Source organism: Pezoporus occidentalis, unplaced genomic scaffold, assembly GCF_034315485.1.
Source record: "Pezoporus occidentalis ecotype Australia unplaced genomic scaffold, CSIRO_AGI_Poc_V1 ctg137, whole genome shotgun sequence".
In the NCBI taxonomy this organism is placed as follows: Eukaryota; Metazoa; Chordata; class Aves; order Psittaciformes; family Psittacidae; genus Pezoporus; species Pezoporus occidentalis.
In genome coordinates this window covers 795,820-811,261 of record NW_026913177.1, presented here as the reverse complement: position 1 = coordinate 811,261, position 15,442 = coordinate 795,820, and the positions used below count along the sequence as shown (strand labels likewise).

The window sequence follows — 15,442 nt, the reverse complement described above, 5'->3', positions numbered from 1 at the left end:
AGTCCACGTCTTTGGTCACAGAGTCAATGGGAGCTCATGATCCCAGAGTTCTCATGGGCTCACAGCCATGCATCAAGGTGTTATTGCCATCCTACTTTCCCTGGCCAGAATATAGTTTTCTCCTCCTACACATTTCTTGGAAAACCACCTGGCTTGTGACAGCAAGGCAGGAGAGCTGCTAGCAGGCAGCAGCCAAAGCATGAGGCTGACTCACTGCTTCTGCTCCACCAGCCAGCACCAAAACATGACAGAAAGTTCAAGCAAGGCTTTCCCACCCACCTCTCTGCTGCTGGGAAGGCAGCTCACAGGACAGCCCTCCTCACTGACCACATGGAGACAAACACTGATGCATATGCTGGCTCACTTGGCTTGCTACTAATCATCCTCCCACGACAGCGCAGGCACTGACAGCAAACAAGCTCCAAGTAACTAGCTACTCTCAACCAGGATGCCAGCGATGCCTCTAAGCTGAAGTGCAAGCTCATATTGAAAACTAAGGCCAGCAGATATGGTGCAGTCTATAGAACGCCTTTCACATCACAGCAGTCTTATATGGGAGACAGCTAGTCTGACACATGCCCCACATTCTTGCACACCACTAATAGCATGGCTCTCCCTCCACAAAGCAGGGGACCAGAACCAAAAAGACAATGCGCCTTAGCACCAGTGCCCTCCGGGGATGCACAAGCTGTTTTAGTTCCATTCAACAGAGGATAACTGTCTTCACCTCATTTATATCCATTCACTTGAACACCCTTCAAATGAAAAAACAGGGCTTGCTCCATATTCAGTTAAGCAAGAGAGAACAGAACTGGGAAACCCTGGCAACAGCACTGCTTGTCCCAGTGTGGGGCACCCCAGCCAGAAACAACCTACCTGTGCTCACAACACACAGGAAAATGATCAGGGACAAAGCTGCTGAAGGGACTTCAAGGGCACAGCCACCCACTAAGGAAGCAAGCCCAGATTTTCCAACAAACCTACTCCCAGCAAGCCCACAGGGTCTGAGCCCCTTCACCTATCTCTCCCAACCAGCCTCTAGCCACAGAAGCACTCTAGCTACAGCCACTGCCTTTAAAGCACCATACCTCTCTGATGGGCTCCACCTGCCATGGATGCCACCTCTGCTGCTCAGCACCTTCCTGCCCCACTACAGAATAAATCACATGAAAACTCGAGCAATTTCTGTAGGGGATAGCACAACCCTCCCAGCTAATCTTCTTTTGAAGGCCAAAGATGGAACTGCCAGAAAGGGAGCTGCCACCTTTCTCTCCGGACAAGCTCTTTGCAAGGGGGGTGGAAAAAAGGCAGCCTGCCGAAAAGCAGATGGGGCTGATTTCTAATTGCTCCCACAGATGTGATAATCAACATCACAGCAAGGTGCTTGAGAAATGCTTGTAGGTTAGGGCTGCAAAGGTGCAGGTTACAGACTGCTTCAGCTACAGTGTTTGGAAAGAAGTAAGAAAGAGAGAAGCTCTATTTATTTGTTCAGCAATAAACATTAATCTTAGGAATTTTTTCAGGCTTGGGTGTAAAGAAGAGGCTGTGTCATCACAGGAGAAAAATTCCCTATAAAATCAAGCTTCCAAGAGAGCTGAATCACAAGAGTTCACATGCAGGTAGATTGTGTCCAAGGGAAGAGGTTAAAGCAAGAGTTTGGTTCAGCTCAGCAAAGGGAGAGTCATGGGAGATGGGGACTAAACAGCCAGCACACACGCACCTCTCAGGGCTCTTTGCTGCCTGTTTTCCCCTGCTGAAAGAGGAGCCAACCACAGGGTGGGCTGGGGCCATAACACTCACTATGCTGACATGAGCCAGGAAGTAGCTTTTTAGGCTGGCCTGGATTATGTTAGAGGCCGTTTCAGCCCCTGCAGCAGCTCAGGTGGCTTAAATCCACCACTGTCCCTCCTCCAAACCCAAGCATTCTGGCAGGCTGCCACTGTTTGCAGTGCAAGGCTCCATCCAAACATCCCCAAAACCTGGGGCTGTCCATGAGCCTTGCTCCTCCATGTTAGCCCAAATGGCAGGCAGAGAGCATCCATCCCAGCAGTGTGAGGCCCATCCTGTCCTGATGATGCTCCAGTCTCTGGCTTCATGCTTATGCATGTGAGGTTTGACCTGGGCTTGGTCACCCCTCCTTAGGGATGCTCCTTTTGCTGGGCATGTTGGATCCGCTCCCCACAGTCTGGCTGTGTCCTACCCACCTCTGTTTGCGCTGCTCAAGCTTCTGAGACCAGTCACTGAACCCCTCATCCTCCTCCAGCTCTGAAGTCCCATATGGCTTAAAGTCATAGCTGAAACACAGCAAGAAGGAAAATTAAGGTGAGAAATACAAAAACCCCAAACCTGCCCTGAAAGAGCCCCAGCCTGGTACCATTCTTCTCTCCCTCCAGTTATTGCATCTTCTTTCCTCTGGCTGCTCCCAAATTGCATTTGAAGCCTTACCCTCGATTACAGAAAAGATGCCTTTGCCACGTGCTTAGGAGCACCCTTACACAAAGGTGGTTTCTTGGGGCATCACTGCAAGATGGAGAGGTAGAAGGAACAGTTCCATGTCTCCAGCAAGACCACCCCATTGCCTGCCTGGACTCTGCGGCTGCACACAGGCAAGCAAAAGACAAGCAGCTCATCAAAACCATAAAGTCAGTGCACCATGGTTAGTCTGCACCGGAGCTGGCCTTACCTTGTTTGGACCAGTGGTGTTTCAAACACAGTTGCTGCTTGTCGTATGCTTGTACATAGGCCCATAGAAAAGACATGAGCAGGAGCCAGCCTGAACAGACTGCTGGATAAGGAAGGCATGAAGATCCAGATACTGGCTCAAGCTCTGGATTGGGTCTTCATTTTCCCCTACAACTCTGAGCCAGTCACAAGCACTTGCATGACCCTGGCTCCCCACCTCCATATACTGCAGCCCTGGCAGGGCACACAGCTGCCAGCACCAGATGCAGGATGCCCAAGCACTGGGATTGTTGGGTTCTCCCTGTTTTTTCCCATGTGTTTGCAAGGAGACTTGCCTCCCAGGCAGAAGTCCTGGGGGAGCAGCCCCATTGCAAGCATCAGCCTGAGGAGGTGGCTTCACAGATGTTTTTCAGATGCAGGGCAGTCACATTGCCTGGGAATGGGAATTAGGAAGTGGGACCCACAGATTAATTTAAAACTCAGAGGTTCAAAATAAGTAACAAACACGAGTGAGCCTTTTCTTTGCCTTCCTGGGCTCTCAGGAGGTACCAGAAGGTACTTAGCCTCCTAAATGGGGACTTCCTTTGAGTTTTGGGAGCCTCATATTGAACTGACTGCAGGAGCTGAAGGTTTACAGAAAACACGCCTTCACCAGGCTCACCAGGAAGGATAGCAGGGGATGCACACTGAAAACAGTTGTTCAGCCACAAGTTTGAGCATAGCCCAGCTGCTGCTGTAGTTCAGCATCACCTTTGGCTGCCAAAAAGTGAGGCCACGTAAATCCAGGACACTCCAGCCTAGGCTGGATTATTTTCCACTGTGTGTGTAGTAGCAGCTTGTGGGTGCCCCAGGATAACACTCAGGAAACTTGATGAGGAGCCAGGATGGGACTGCAGACCTGGTAGGGCTTCAGGTTAGCTGCAGCACTGATGATGCCCAAGGCAGAATTGCTCCAGTATTTGTGGCCACGGCTACAGATGTGCTCAGGCTATCAACAAAGCTATCAGGGAGCAAGGGACACCAGCCAAATGCTATCTGAACACTGGTCCTTTCCCTGTGCCCCTCTGCAAATACAGCCCCAGGGGAAGCAGTGAACCAGGAGAGTGCCATCTGCGCTGCTTAAGATGACATCCACCCCTCTGGCTCCCAAGGCCACTGTTTTGCAGGTTATTTCTCTTTTTTCTTAGTGGGGGGAAGGGAGCAGAGGAGCTTTACTCTGTCCCTCTGGTGCAAGGAAATGCCGAGGGTAGGTTTGCACAAACAGGAGTGACATGGATGGGATGAGTCCCAGCGTGGGAAGAGCAGAGGGAAGGAGGGGGCAGTGTTTACACAAGAGAGAGCAAAGCTCTTCAGAGTAATAGCTGGGGCTGACCATGGCTGCATAAGCAAGCCCAGGTGGCTGTGAGCAGCTGCAGAAGAAACCAGGGGGTGGCCAGAGAGGAAATACTCTTCTGGTGAAGTGTGGCCCAGCAAGCTCAAGCATCATGGAGGAAAGAGCAAAACCCCTTGGTTTAGTTCTTCTTGTTATTACTCCCTTTGCAGATGCTTAAGCACTCAGTTAAAATGGGGCAATGCCAGTGGCCCTGTGGAGTCAGCAGCATGTCTGTGCCTGTGCCCACAGGAACAGAGCTTGCAAGCTGGGTTACTGGGGCTGCTGCATGCTGCTCTGTGCCGGAGCCCACTTACAACATCTCCCAGCAAAGCAGAGGCCAGAGATCTGGTCTGCTGTTTTTAAGACCTTTATGAATTATTTTCCAGTCCTGATGTGAAGCAGGATTTGGAAAAGCTAACGATTATTATTAGTTTTCAGATCTTCTGTTTGCTTTCAGGGCAGACTACAGAGGCTTTGTTTGCGGGATATCACTGGATGTATTTCCACAAAAGATTTTGAAACTTCTTTGCAACTTTCTTAGACCCCCTTCAAAAACAGTACTGAATAATTTTGAAAGTATCTGAGGAAAAAAAGAATCTTTTAATGGAAAAAATATATTTTTATGAATAGCCTTTGCTATTTTTCCAGTAAAATGAAGCTGCTACTTCTCTCTGACTGTAATCCCAAATCCTGCTGCCACTTTTCCATTGTGTTTAATATAGTTAGAAATAAGTTGAACACACAAATAGTGGGAAGACTGGAGTCTTCAAGACAGAGTTTTGTGACTCAAGAGTGCAGAACGGTTTTTGTGCCAGCCCCAGTGCTGCACAGCACCTGGGCTGAGCTGTGGGCACAGGGAGCCTGTGGTGGGATACTGCAGTGGGATGCTGGGGATGTGACTGGTCACCCTATCACTTCCCCAGTTCTTTCTTCTCTGACAGCAGATATCTCAGCATCACCATAAATATCTCCTGAAATATTTCCATTTAGGACCTGCCCCATTAAAGCATCAAGTTAACTTTAACCCTTGGAGCTGCGAACTGCACCAGCTGGAAAGCTGCTCCATGCTCCCCACTGCTGGGCAGCATCCTCCAAGAGAAGAGCAGGAAGCCCAGCTGGGAGAGGTGATGGCTTGCTCTGCCATGTGATCTGCTTGGGGGTTGTGTGTCACATCCTCAGGCACATGTCTGTCTTCCCAAGTATCAGGAATTTCCATTAGTTTCAGTGTAGGATGATTCACAAGCTGAAATGCAACCAGGCAGTTGAATCCCTGGCAATGGGGACTCCCTGCCTGAGCTCAGCCTTACCCAAGCTGTCCTAAGTTTAAACTCCCAGGCAGTGAAACACCCAGCATCAGCCAGAAAAAAAAAAAAAAAAAAAAATAAGCAAAGCAGATATTCTGGCTTTTTCTGCCCAAACTCAAAACACACTTTTTGTTAGTCTGGGCTAAATCCCCCAACCCAAATCTATTAGGGAACTTCCCCGCTTCCCCAAACCAGACTGAGCAACAGAGACACAGGGACACCCGCTCTGTGGATGCAGGAGGGTTTTGCTGCAAGGAAAGAGTACGTCACTGGAGCATTTATCCACAGTTCTTACTGGTTTTCCTGTGCTGGACCCGAGCTCTCTGAGCAGGAGATGGTGCCATTCAAGCCCTCTTCTGCCTGGGACCTCAGCTGCTTCTCCCTCTCCCGCCGCCGCCGCTCTCTCGCCGCCTCTTCCTCATCTTCCACACTCCACTGTGCTGTCAGCCTGCCAAGCCAGAGGGAAAACCCATCCTTAATGTTGGGCAGTGCCTGTGAAACCTGTCAGCAACCCTCTGAGGTGCCTGGACTTCCTCCAGCAAACAGGAGGCTCCAACAGAGGAGTCCTCCCACCATGAGCCATGGTCCTCAAAGCAACATCCCCAGCCTCCATCGGCACAGCTCCACAGCAGGATCGACCAATGTGCAATGATAAGGTGGGCCACATGCACTGGGAGAGGGCTGCAGGAAAGCCTTTTCCAATGCCAAGGAAGAAGTGGTATGTAAGAAATCTCAATCCCACACTCTCATCTCAAGCTTTGGTCCAGGGAGGGCAAAATCTTCACCTTGAGGGTGAGTTTCCTTAAGCAGCTGAGATGCTCCTGTCTGGCCAGGAGCAGAGGGAACAGTGTCAGAGGGCAGTGGCTGTGTCCTCCTCTGCCCTGCCCAGCTTCCTTCTACCCCTGCAGAGAGCAAAAACCTGCCCTGGCTTCTCCCAGACATCTCAGGCGCTGGATAATAGTGCCTCTGTCAGCAGAATGGCCTCTTACACCCCTGAGGAAGTGATAAGGCAGCTGCCACACTCCTGCATCAATGCTGGTCCCCACACAGGATCGGCTCCCTCTCCACAGTGGCAGCACCAGCCAGGATGCAGGCAGAAAGGGGCATGACACAACAGCGTGATCACTGCTCACCCAAAGAGTCTGTGATGGCAGCTGCAGCAAGGCAGGTCTGACTTGTGGTACCTGGGGCTGATGCTGGGGCAGATTCTCCCTCACCCCGCTCCATGAAGGCTGTTTTCCCAGGTGCTTGCAAGTCTATTTAGAGAAACGCTCTTGTGCAAGGCATGGACACAGGGATCAGGAAGGCAATCTCCCACCAGCAGCAGCACCCCTTCGCGGAGTGGTCCCCCCACCACCCTGGCAGGAGGCTAGGGGTGATCCCGCAACCCTGAGCTGGACAGAGACAGGCCATCCATCCCGGCCAAGCTCACGGGGGAGCAGGGAGCAAAGCAGATCCCAGAACCAGGCCAAGAGACAGCTCCATGGCAGTGTAATTACTGCTTGCCTCATTTTGGGTGGGGTCTTTGGCAAGCAGCAAATTCAGCCATCCTTTCCCCTTCTCCCCACTCTCACCCCTGGCCACCTTGAGCAAAGTGGACCCAGACTAGAGCCTGGGTTCCCCTCCTCCCTTCCCGACTCATCCCACACTCCTATTTATTATTTCCCCCCCAGGTTCCCATAGAAACCCTTGTCTGTGGGCCTGGCAGGAAGCCACTGTGTTGTTGTTGTTTTTTTTTAATATATAAATGAAGTCATTCATTAAACTCTGCCATGATCTCCCTTCCTTGTGCAGCAGCTCCAGATAGTCTCCGATTTGGAAAGGCTCTTAACTCCCTCTCACCCAAATCACCCCAGTTACAAGAAGCAAGGTCCATGCTTATGCCAGAATAAGTTAGATTTTGATTTAATTCCCTGGCACCCTCCTCCAGCTCCTTGGGAAGCCACTGCAGAGGCAGCACTGCACCAACCCCCTGGTTTAGCCAGGGTGCGGGGGGGAGCCAGAAGGGGGTCCCCTCCGAATAACATGAGCTTCCTGCAGTGTGAGAGCAACGTTGGTTGGCAGCCCTCTCCCTTTCCCAGTTGGATGTGACTAACTCTCTCTCCATGACCTCACCGGCTCGCTATTCTGTCCCTGCATCCTCCAAACAGGCTGAGGACAGAGCTGGGGGCTACCGTTTTGGGGAGATGGATTTTTCTGCAAAAGCAGGGAAAGAACTTTCCCAGCTCCTTTTGTCACAGAGCAAACCAGCCTCCAAGATGCCCATCACCATGCTGGGATGCGGCTCAGGCACACATCAGGGCTGGGCTGCGATGCTGGGAGCTCCATATCTGCTCCTCTCAGCAATAAGTGCATCCTCCAGCAAACACCTTAAACAGTTTACTAGCAGATTCAGAGCTCCAACAGGCTGGCAGCAGAGCAAGGTTTAACGAGAGATGCTTTGGGGTTCAGTAGTCACATCAACAAGCTGATGGAAAAGGACAATTCCTATTTGACTGACCCAGCAGAACAAATATTTGTGAAATCTTCAGTGAAAAAAAAAAAAAAAGGAAACAAAAAAATACCCCAAACAAATGAGAAACTAAACCTCACCAAAGGCCCTGCCTTTGGGTCAGCTACAAGGGTTTGTTGGGCTGGAGATAGAATGTGCCGTTTCGATTTGGACAAGCAAAAGTGTGAGGAGGGGGTCAGCTGTTAAATTGCTTTTCAAAGCAAAATGGTGGAAAGATTTAATTTACAAACAGCTCTGTTTTCTAAGAAGGGGCCGCAGTCTCCTGTTTGCTCCAATTGCTCGTAATCACATTCCGCAACCCAGTGTGCTCAGCCCACAGCAGTATTGCACAACCATCTTTCCCACTTCTAGAAATAATTTCCCAGCACTTCAGGATCCAGATGATACCACGTATCACTCTGCCTTCACCTCCAGCCAGCACTTTTCCAGGTCAGTCTCAGGCTGGAGAAGTCTGGGGAAGAAACAGGCTCATAGCTGTGGCTGGGTCAGAGAGCTCCCCACTTCATTTCACGCAGCACAAGATAGGGAAATGGTAAATAAGAAGACTTAAAAGCTTAAAGGCTTGCAAGATGAGCAACAGAGTACTTCACTCCTGCATTCAGTCACCACCCTGTATAGAGCAATTTTCATGTGAGGGGAAAGGAAATTGATTCTCTCACACAAACATAACAGGAACTGGAGAAGGGAGGATAGAAAAATGACTTTGTTGCCCCTGCAGCTAGGAGCTGTGGCAAGGCTTGCTCCAGCAAGACCTCATCATAGGATTGGATCGTTTCTCTTTATGCAGTCCCCAGCCAGCCAGCAGCTTTTGGAGGTCTTGACTGGGGGAGTTGGTGGATGAGAAAATGAACATGAGCCGGCAGTGTGCGCTCGCAGCCCAGAAAGCCAACCGTATCCTGGGCTGCATCAAAAGGAGCGTGACCAGCAGGTCGAAGGTGATCCTGCCCCTCTACTCTGCTCTTGTGAGACCTCACCTGGAGTATTGTGTGCAGTTCTGGTGTCATCAACATAAAAAGGACATGGAACTGTTGGAACAAGTCCAGAGAAGGGCCACGAGGATGATCAGGGGACTGGAGCACCTCCTGTATGAAGACAGGCTGAGGAAGTTGGGGCTGTTCAGCTTGGAGAAGAGAAGGCTGCATGGAGACCTCATAGCAGCCTTCCAGTACCTGAAAAGGGCCTATAAGGGTGCTTGGGATGGACTCTTTATCAGGGACTGTAGTGATAGGACAAGGGGTAATGGGGTAAAACTTAACCAGGGGAAGTTTAGATTGGATATAAGGAGGAAATTCTTTCCTGTTAGGGTGGTGAGACACTGGAATGGGTTGCTCAAGGAGGTTGTGAATGAGCCATCCCTGGCGGTGCTCAAGTCCAGGTTGGACAGAGCCTTGGGTGACATGGTCTAGAAGGATCCCTGCCCATGGCAGGGGGTTTGGAACTAGATGATCTTACAGTCCTTTCCAACCCAAACCATTCTGTGATTTGGGGAAAAACAGTCTTTGTGGAAGGGGCTTATCTCTTCCTGAGAAGGCGAGGAGATCCTGCAAGCCTAAGGATAGGCAGAAAACACCTTGGTTCAGCTTTGGCCATAGAGTCACAGCTTGCCAAGCATCTGGGATGCTTAGACTTCTGCTCTGACTGGGTCCAGCTGCTCGTTTCAGATCTAGCTCTTGACTTCACCTCCCTCCAGACTCCCAGACAAGGGAGGGTTTTTATTTCCACTTGCCCTACAAAACACCTCCTCATCCTGCAGAACAATGTCACAGGCACCCACACTCTGGCTGCACTGTTCCACATGGCCACGAATGCCCGCTCCAGACAAGCTAATGTTGATGGAAAGGTTAAGTTTCCTTTGGGCATTTCCTCACCGGCACTTGAGGAGATTATAATATTCAGGCAAGGGAAATTTATGGCACCAGCTGACCTGTGTTTAAGGGAAATGTTGCAGACTTGAGGAGTCTTCTGCATGGCCAACAGCTCAAAGGAAGCTTTTCTGGCTCAAACCCAACCTTCAGCACTAAAGCTAATTCCAGAAAGGAAAATGAAATGCCTCCCAGAGGGTTTGAGCTTTGCAGACCCGTGCCAGACAAACCCAGGAACCCTCTACCAGCACACTGAACATTCCTGTCTCCTGAGCTCGCCGGGGTATTGGAGCCAGGACAATGTTGACTTTGGTCACCGCCTCTTTCGGGTAGGCTGTACCTGCAGTGCCAAGGTTCGTGAGTGAAGAGTTTTGGGAACATGGTTTAGAAGGAGCCATGTGCAGCCCATGGAATGATGGACACCCTTTCCCAGAAGACATATTGACCCATCACCTGCAAAAGCGTCTACCACCATCACTCACAAGAAGTGGGGCTACATGAACTAGAGAAGAACTGAGAAGGGTAGCCCTGTATGCCCCAGCAGACTTCCCTTTGATCTCTCTCTTGAGGTTAGGAGAAAGGGAGATGCCAGAAACCTATGCAAGAGTCCTTCCCCTCTAATCGACTGCAGCCTCCCTTGCCTTGTCATGATGCTAGGTAAAATATGGCCTAGGGCTGTCAACAAGTTCATCCTGCTGCCATATATAAAGGGCCCAGATATGACTGGCAGGAATATGGGGATGTGCAGCTCACCCTTCATGGCTGAAGATATTTGCATGCAATGCATGGTCATGCGGCCATGGCTCAGTTTCTCTCCATCCCGGCAAATCAACACAGGAACGCATCAACACAGTTTCCCAGGGGATGCATCACAAAGCAGGCATCAGTATTAATCATCAGAATTCAGCATCTCAGCCCCTTCAAAGATCCGTCTAAGGCCCAGGTTTACCTCCACCGACCAAGAAACCTTCAAAAACCTGTCCTTAACCCAAGGACTTGTCCAAGGTCACCACAAAGCCAGAAGACATAGGGAATGGAGCTGAAGTCCAGCTGGCATCCCAACCCCCTGATCAATGTTCTGCCAAGAGGCTGTTCCTGAAAACCAGCAACCACAGGGACCATGTGCTCCCTGACACCAGGGGACATGGACTGGCAAAGCATCCGTAGTATGACCATCACCATGTCAGACAGCAAGCAACAGTTACATTTCTTGATGGATGGGTTTCTGTGACTTCAGAGTAATGCAGCAAAGACTACAGCTGGGTAGTCTTTGGGATACAGCTTTATCCCATTGGATAAAGAAGGGGGTGTGGATAGTGGTATGATACAGGGATACTGCAAAAATAAATAAAATAAAATATTATGTCACAGCCTGGAGTTTATTTCAGCCTAGTCTCAGGGGAGATGATTATCCTGGCTCTGAAAGACCAGTTTGTCAGTCAAAGACATCCAGAGATGCTGCACAAGCCGCTCCTTCCCATAAATTCATGTAATTCCTCAGCTGCATTGCTCTGTTCACAGTACCGGCTACACAGTTTGAACGGGGGGGGGCAAGGAAAAAAATGCACCTATATGCTTCACCCTCAGCCTTTTTCTCATACCAAGCTTCCCCACCCCACCCATAGCTGCACAGTCTCAGCCACATCTCCCTGTTTCTGCTATAAATCACGGCTCGCCTTCAAGATGTGAATAGCAGGATAGAGCTGCTTCACACCCAGGAGCAGCCATGGAGCCTGTCCCTGCTGACCCACTGGAGCTGGGCGGGGTGCAGAAAGGCATCACACATGGGGCGATAAGGACACGCCAAGGCGCCTGAGCAGAATATGATACGGCCCAAACTTTCATCAGGCAGGAACAGGAGAAAAAAACCTCATGCAGCTCCTCTTTTTTAGATGAATCTTGGATTTTTTCCACAAAACCATATCCCATTTCTGCCCAAAGAAAGATATGCAGATGTACAGCCATGCATCCACACATGCCAGGTATAAAACTTTGCCTGGTTTAGCCTTCACTTAGTTCCCTGCTAAGACTGACTTTCACCGGCATGATAGGCAGGGAATACCCCAAGCTGGTAATTTACCGCTTCCACAAGAAAAACGAGAGACATTTTGAGAAATCTGGTGGTGAATGGCAGGAGCAGACCTTGGAGGAGGGACACAGGCAGGGTTGGTCCTTCATCACGAGCTTCATCTGTCCCCTCCTGCCTCTCACAGGATGGCAGCTCCAGAAAGACAGAGGAGATGGTCCACACTTCCAGATATCATGGGTGATGCACAGCCCACTCATAGAGGCACAAGGCAGCAGATGGGAGCAACTGCTTCTTTTTATTATTATTGGGTTTAATCATAGCAGACAGAATCCAAACGAATCCTTTACAAGATGATGGATTGCACCCCGAGGACCATGGGTCCTTAGCACACAGATAGGCTGGTGCGGTAATGTATTAACATCATCAGTCAGGAATTTGGCAGGGGGGAGGAAAGGGCTGGAGTTCGAGCCCTTCCAGCGATCCATGGTATTCAGTAGGTGTGAGAAATCAGTGCTGTGTACAACCTCAAACCATGGCCCTTTCTCACAGTCTCTCCATCTCAGCCCTAAGGTTCAAGAAATCTTTTTTCTTCTAAAGAGCAGGAAGTCTAGGCTCTGTTTTTGCAAGGGAGAAGCATGCCAGAAGAGAAAATAAGACTTGTCAGAGAGGTTCAGGCTGCCTTGCCCAGCTTTTCTACTGTACTTTCCTCCTGTCTCAGAGGGAAGCAAGCTTCCATAGCTTTCTCGGCTTGGCTACAGTCAGCCAGCATCCTTCTTGATGCACTCATGCTAGAAAACAAGTCTGAACCTAGGGAGGTGAGAAATAGCCTTACCCCTGCTTCAAGCTGGGATTTAGAGTGAGATTCAAACCAGACATTCTGCTTTTTATAGCACTGCTGTCTTGGCCACAAGTCCTTCATTTTGCAGCCCTTGGAGAGATGTGGTCCCCCCAGCCCCTGCGGTCCCCAGCAGCAGAAGGGAGTTTGCTACCCAAGCACTGACAGGAGGCAGCAGGGAGGCCGTGAGAACGTGCTGCTCTGCTCCATGGGTGAGGATCTCTTCGTTTATAGCCATCACTGATCAGTTGTGCTGCAACAGGAACTGGAGTCAGCAGCAAGCCCTCGGTCCCTGCTGTGCTAAAGCAGCATGTCTTCGTGAGAAAATACAGCCTTTGCCCCAGAGTACTGATTCCAACCCCTGTGCTTAAGAGCATGGTCACCCCCAAGCTCTCGCCGTGGGACAGAGGCACTTGGCAGCCCAAGTTGCCACTGCCTGACATATTGCTGAGGGACAGTGCTGATGATGTTTGGTGCCCACTGAACTCAAAAAGGCTCAGTCACACAAATGGTGGGAGAAGGGGAAAAAAAGCAGTTTGGAAGCTGAAAATTTGTTCTTACACACCATCCCAGCTGCAAAGCTTCAGACCTCAGCTTTCCCATTCAGTGCCCTTTCCAGATGAACCACGCTCAGATGCACATAGTAATCCTCCACCCTTCCAAAGGATACGGATAACCTGCAGCTGCAGCCCCAAGGGGCTCAGAGGCTCACTACAGCGCACAGAAATGCTCATGGGCTCACGTTCAGGCCCTGAATATCCAATTGCTTGAGAACAGGCAGAAGCCCGAGACAAGCAAGGCTAAAAGCAAACAAAAAACATCAGCTGACTTCTGGGAAAAGTCAGTGTTAGGTGGAGTGTTTCTGAAGAAACAAGCCTCAGGGCTGGGAAAATCTGGGAATGGAGGAGACACCCCAACTGCAGAAGGATGAGCTGCCCTCCTTGAAGTAAAAGCAGAGGGTGAGCATCCCACAAGGCACACAGCAGGGGGTACACACCCCGCACTGGCCCACCCAGCCCCACGCTCAGCTGGGCTGCAAAGCCCCGGGTCTCTCTTGGCTTGCAAAATGCAGTGACATAACTCTGCAAGCAGCTGACACCACTTAAGCTGAGCCTCAATGGGGTATGGAAAGCCCCCAAGCATGCCTTGCCTGAGCTGGGTGATCAGGGCTCTCCTGGCCACTCCTCCCAATCAGCAGCTCTGGTCACTTCTCTCTTCCCATCTGCCCTCCACTCCTGAGGTTCACAAAGGCACCCATAAACTCTTCCATGGCCCCAGTGGTGGGATGCAGAGGAATAAAGAGCACTAATAAAAGCACCAAAATAGGGAGGACTTGGGAAGGGGAGCACCACGGTGGGTAAACCCTGCAGGGACCATAGGCTCCTCATCACAGGCTGAGGCAGCACTGCAAAGCATGAATTGCACAGATGAAGGTCCCATGTCCCCTGCTGTCCCTATGCTAGCATCCCTCTCTTCTTCCGAACCCAGCAGCTCTGCTATTGGCTCGATCTTGCACGCTCATTTTCCCCATCTCCCCTAAAGAGATGCCCTGCTTCTTCACAGCAAGCTTTCCTCACTCACCAAACCTACCCACAAACAAGGGAGGTGGAGTAAAGAGATGCTACAATAGCCTCCAGAGGGAGTAGCTACCTTCCAGGCAACAAACTGTGTCCAGACCATGTCCTGCCATCAACCACACACACCCCCCGCAAAAATGCCCTCCCCACTCAAAACATCATGCATCCTTCTCAAGCATTCTAAGCTCCTTGTTCCCAGCTCAGCATTCAGAAGGTCAAGACAGAAGTAGCATCTTCCCTGCTGAGACACATCCTGGCAAGCTCCAGGAAATGCAAGCGGAAAGGAAGGCATCCCACAGAGGTGGGCAAAGCCCCCAGATCCCAATCAAACTAAATATTACAGTCATGACATACACCAAAATTCAACGAGTTTGGAGAATTTTAAAGCTACCCTTAATGCTGAGCATCACCAGGACATTGCTCAACAACGCAGCAGCATACTGCAGGGAGAAAGAAGAGGCATGCAATCACCTGGTCCACCAGGACCATGAGTGCTGACATCAGCTGGAGTCTGAAAGCATCTCATGTATGGCAGGCCAAAACACACCGGTGTGCAAGCATGATTTCAGACCTCATGGTTCAGCTTCCCATGTTAATGACTCCATGGAAGATGAAGAAGCAAAAGTCACAGCCTAGGAGAAAATAATTAGTTTTATCAGCCGATCCAATTTTCCAATTCATTTTCTTCCCTAAGCTTTTTCATCCTAGAGATTCAACCCCCCTTCCCCACAGCATTATTTGCACTTGAGACTCAACAGCATTGCAGAGACATGTAATTATAGACACTTGTTTACTTGGTGCCTGCTCAGTAGCCATGCTTTGGAACCCCTCTTCTGGACCAGGTTCCCCATTGTGCCTGGAGGCATACAAGCAGCGTGCCAGAAAACTGTCCTTTATCCCCAAGACCAGACCACAGCTCACTTCCTAATGTCACCCGAGATTCACCCACATGTTGGATAAAAACCAAACCAGCTGAGACAAGAGTGGTAGTGCTTCTAACACACATCCATCTGTAAGCACACTTGACCCCCCTTACCCCACCCAGAGCCCAGCTATGGGGATGTGACTGCAGTCAGCTGCTGCAGCACTCAGCAGGAACAGTGTAAACCAAGAGGCCGGATAATCCAATTGGCACAGCCAATTTACAGAGAAGCTGATTTGTAGGTTAATTAAACAGCCATATTCTTCCGTGAAACACTCGATAAATAGAGGGAGAGTAAAATTCCAGCAGGAGCAGATAACGAACTGAATGAATCGACATGACAGGAG

The 15,442-nt window shown here is 50.3% G+C and overlaps 1 protein-coding gene across 4 annotated transcripts in view; it reads right to left on the bottom strand.

Moving 5' to 3' along the window:
• LSP1 (lymphocyte specific protein 1) overlaps nucleotides 1-15,442 on the bottom strand; it is a 51,210-nt gene that overhangs the window by 19,321 nt on the left and 16,447 nt on the right. For 3 of the 4 annotated variants that reach the window (XM_062609353.1, XM_062609352.1, XM_062609354.1), the window contains exons 2-3: nucleotides 5,654-5,806; nucleotides 2,205-2,294 (exon numbers count right to left, since the gene is read on the bottom strand). In XM_062609353.1, the coding sequence (XP_062465337.1) occupies nucleotides 2,205-2,294; nucleotides 5,654-5,806 (243 nt within the window). The remainder of the gene's footprint in view (nucleotides 1-2,204; nucleotides 2,295-5,653; nucleotides 5,807-15,442) is intronic. The other variant, XM_062609355.1, reaches the window with a different exon arrangement.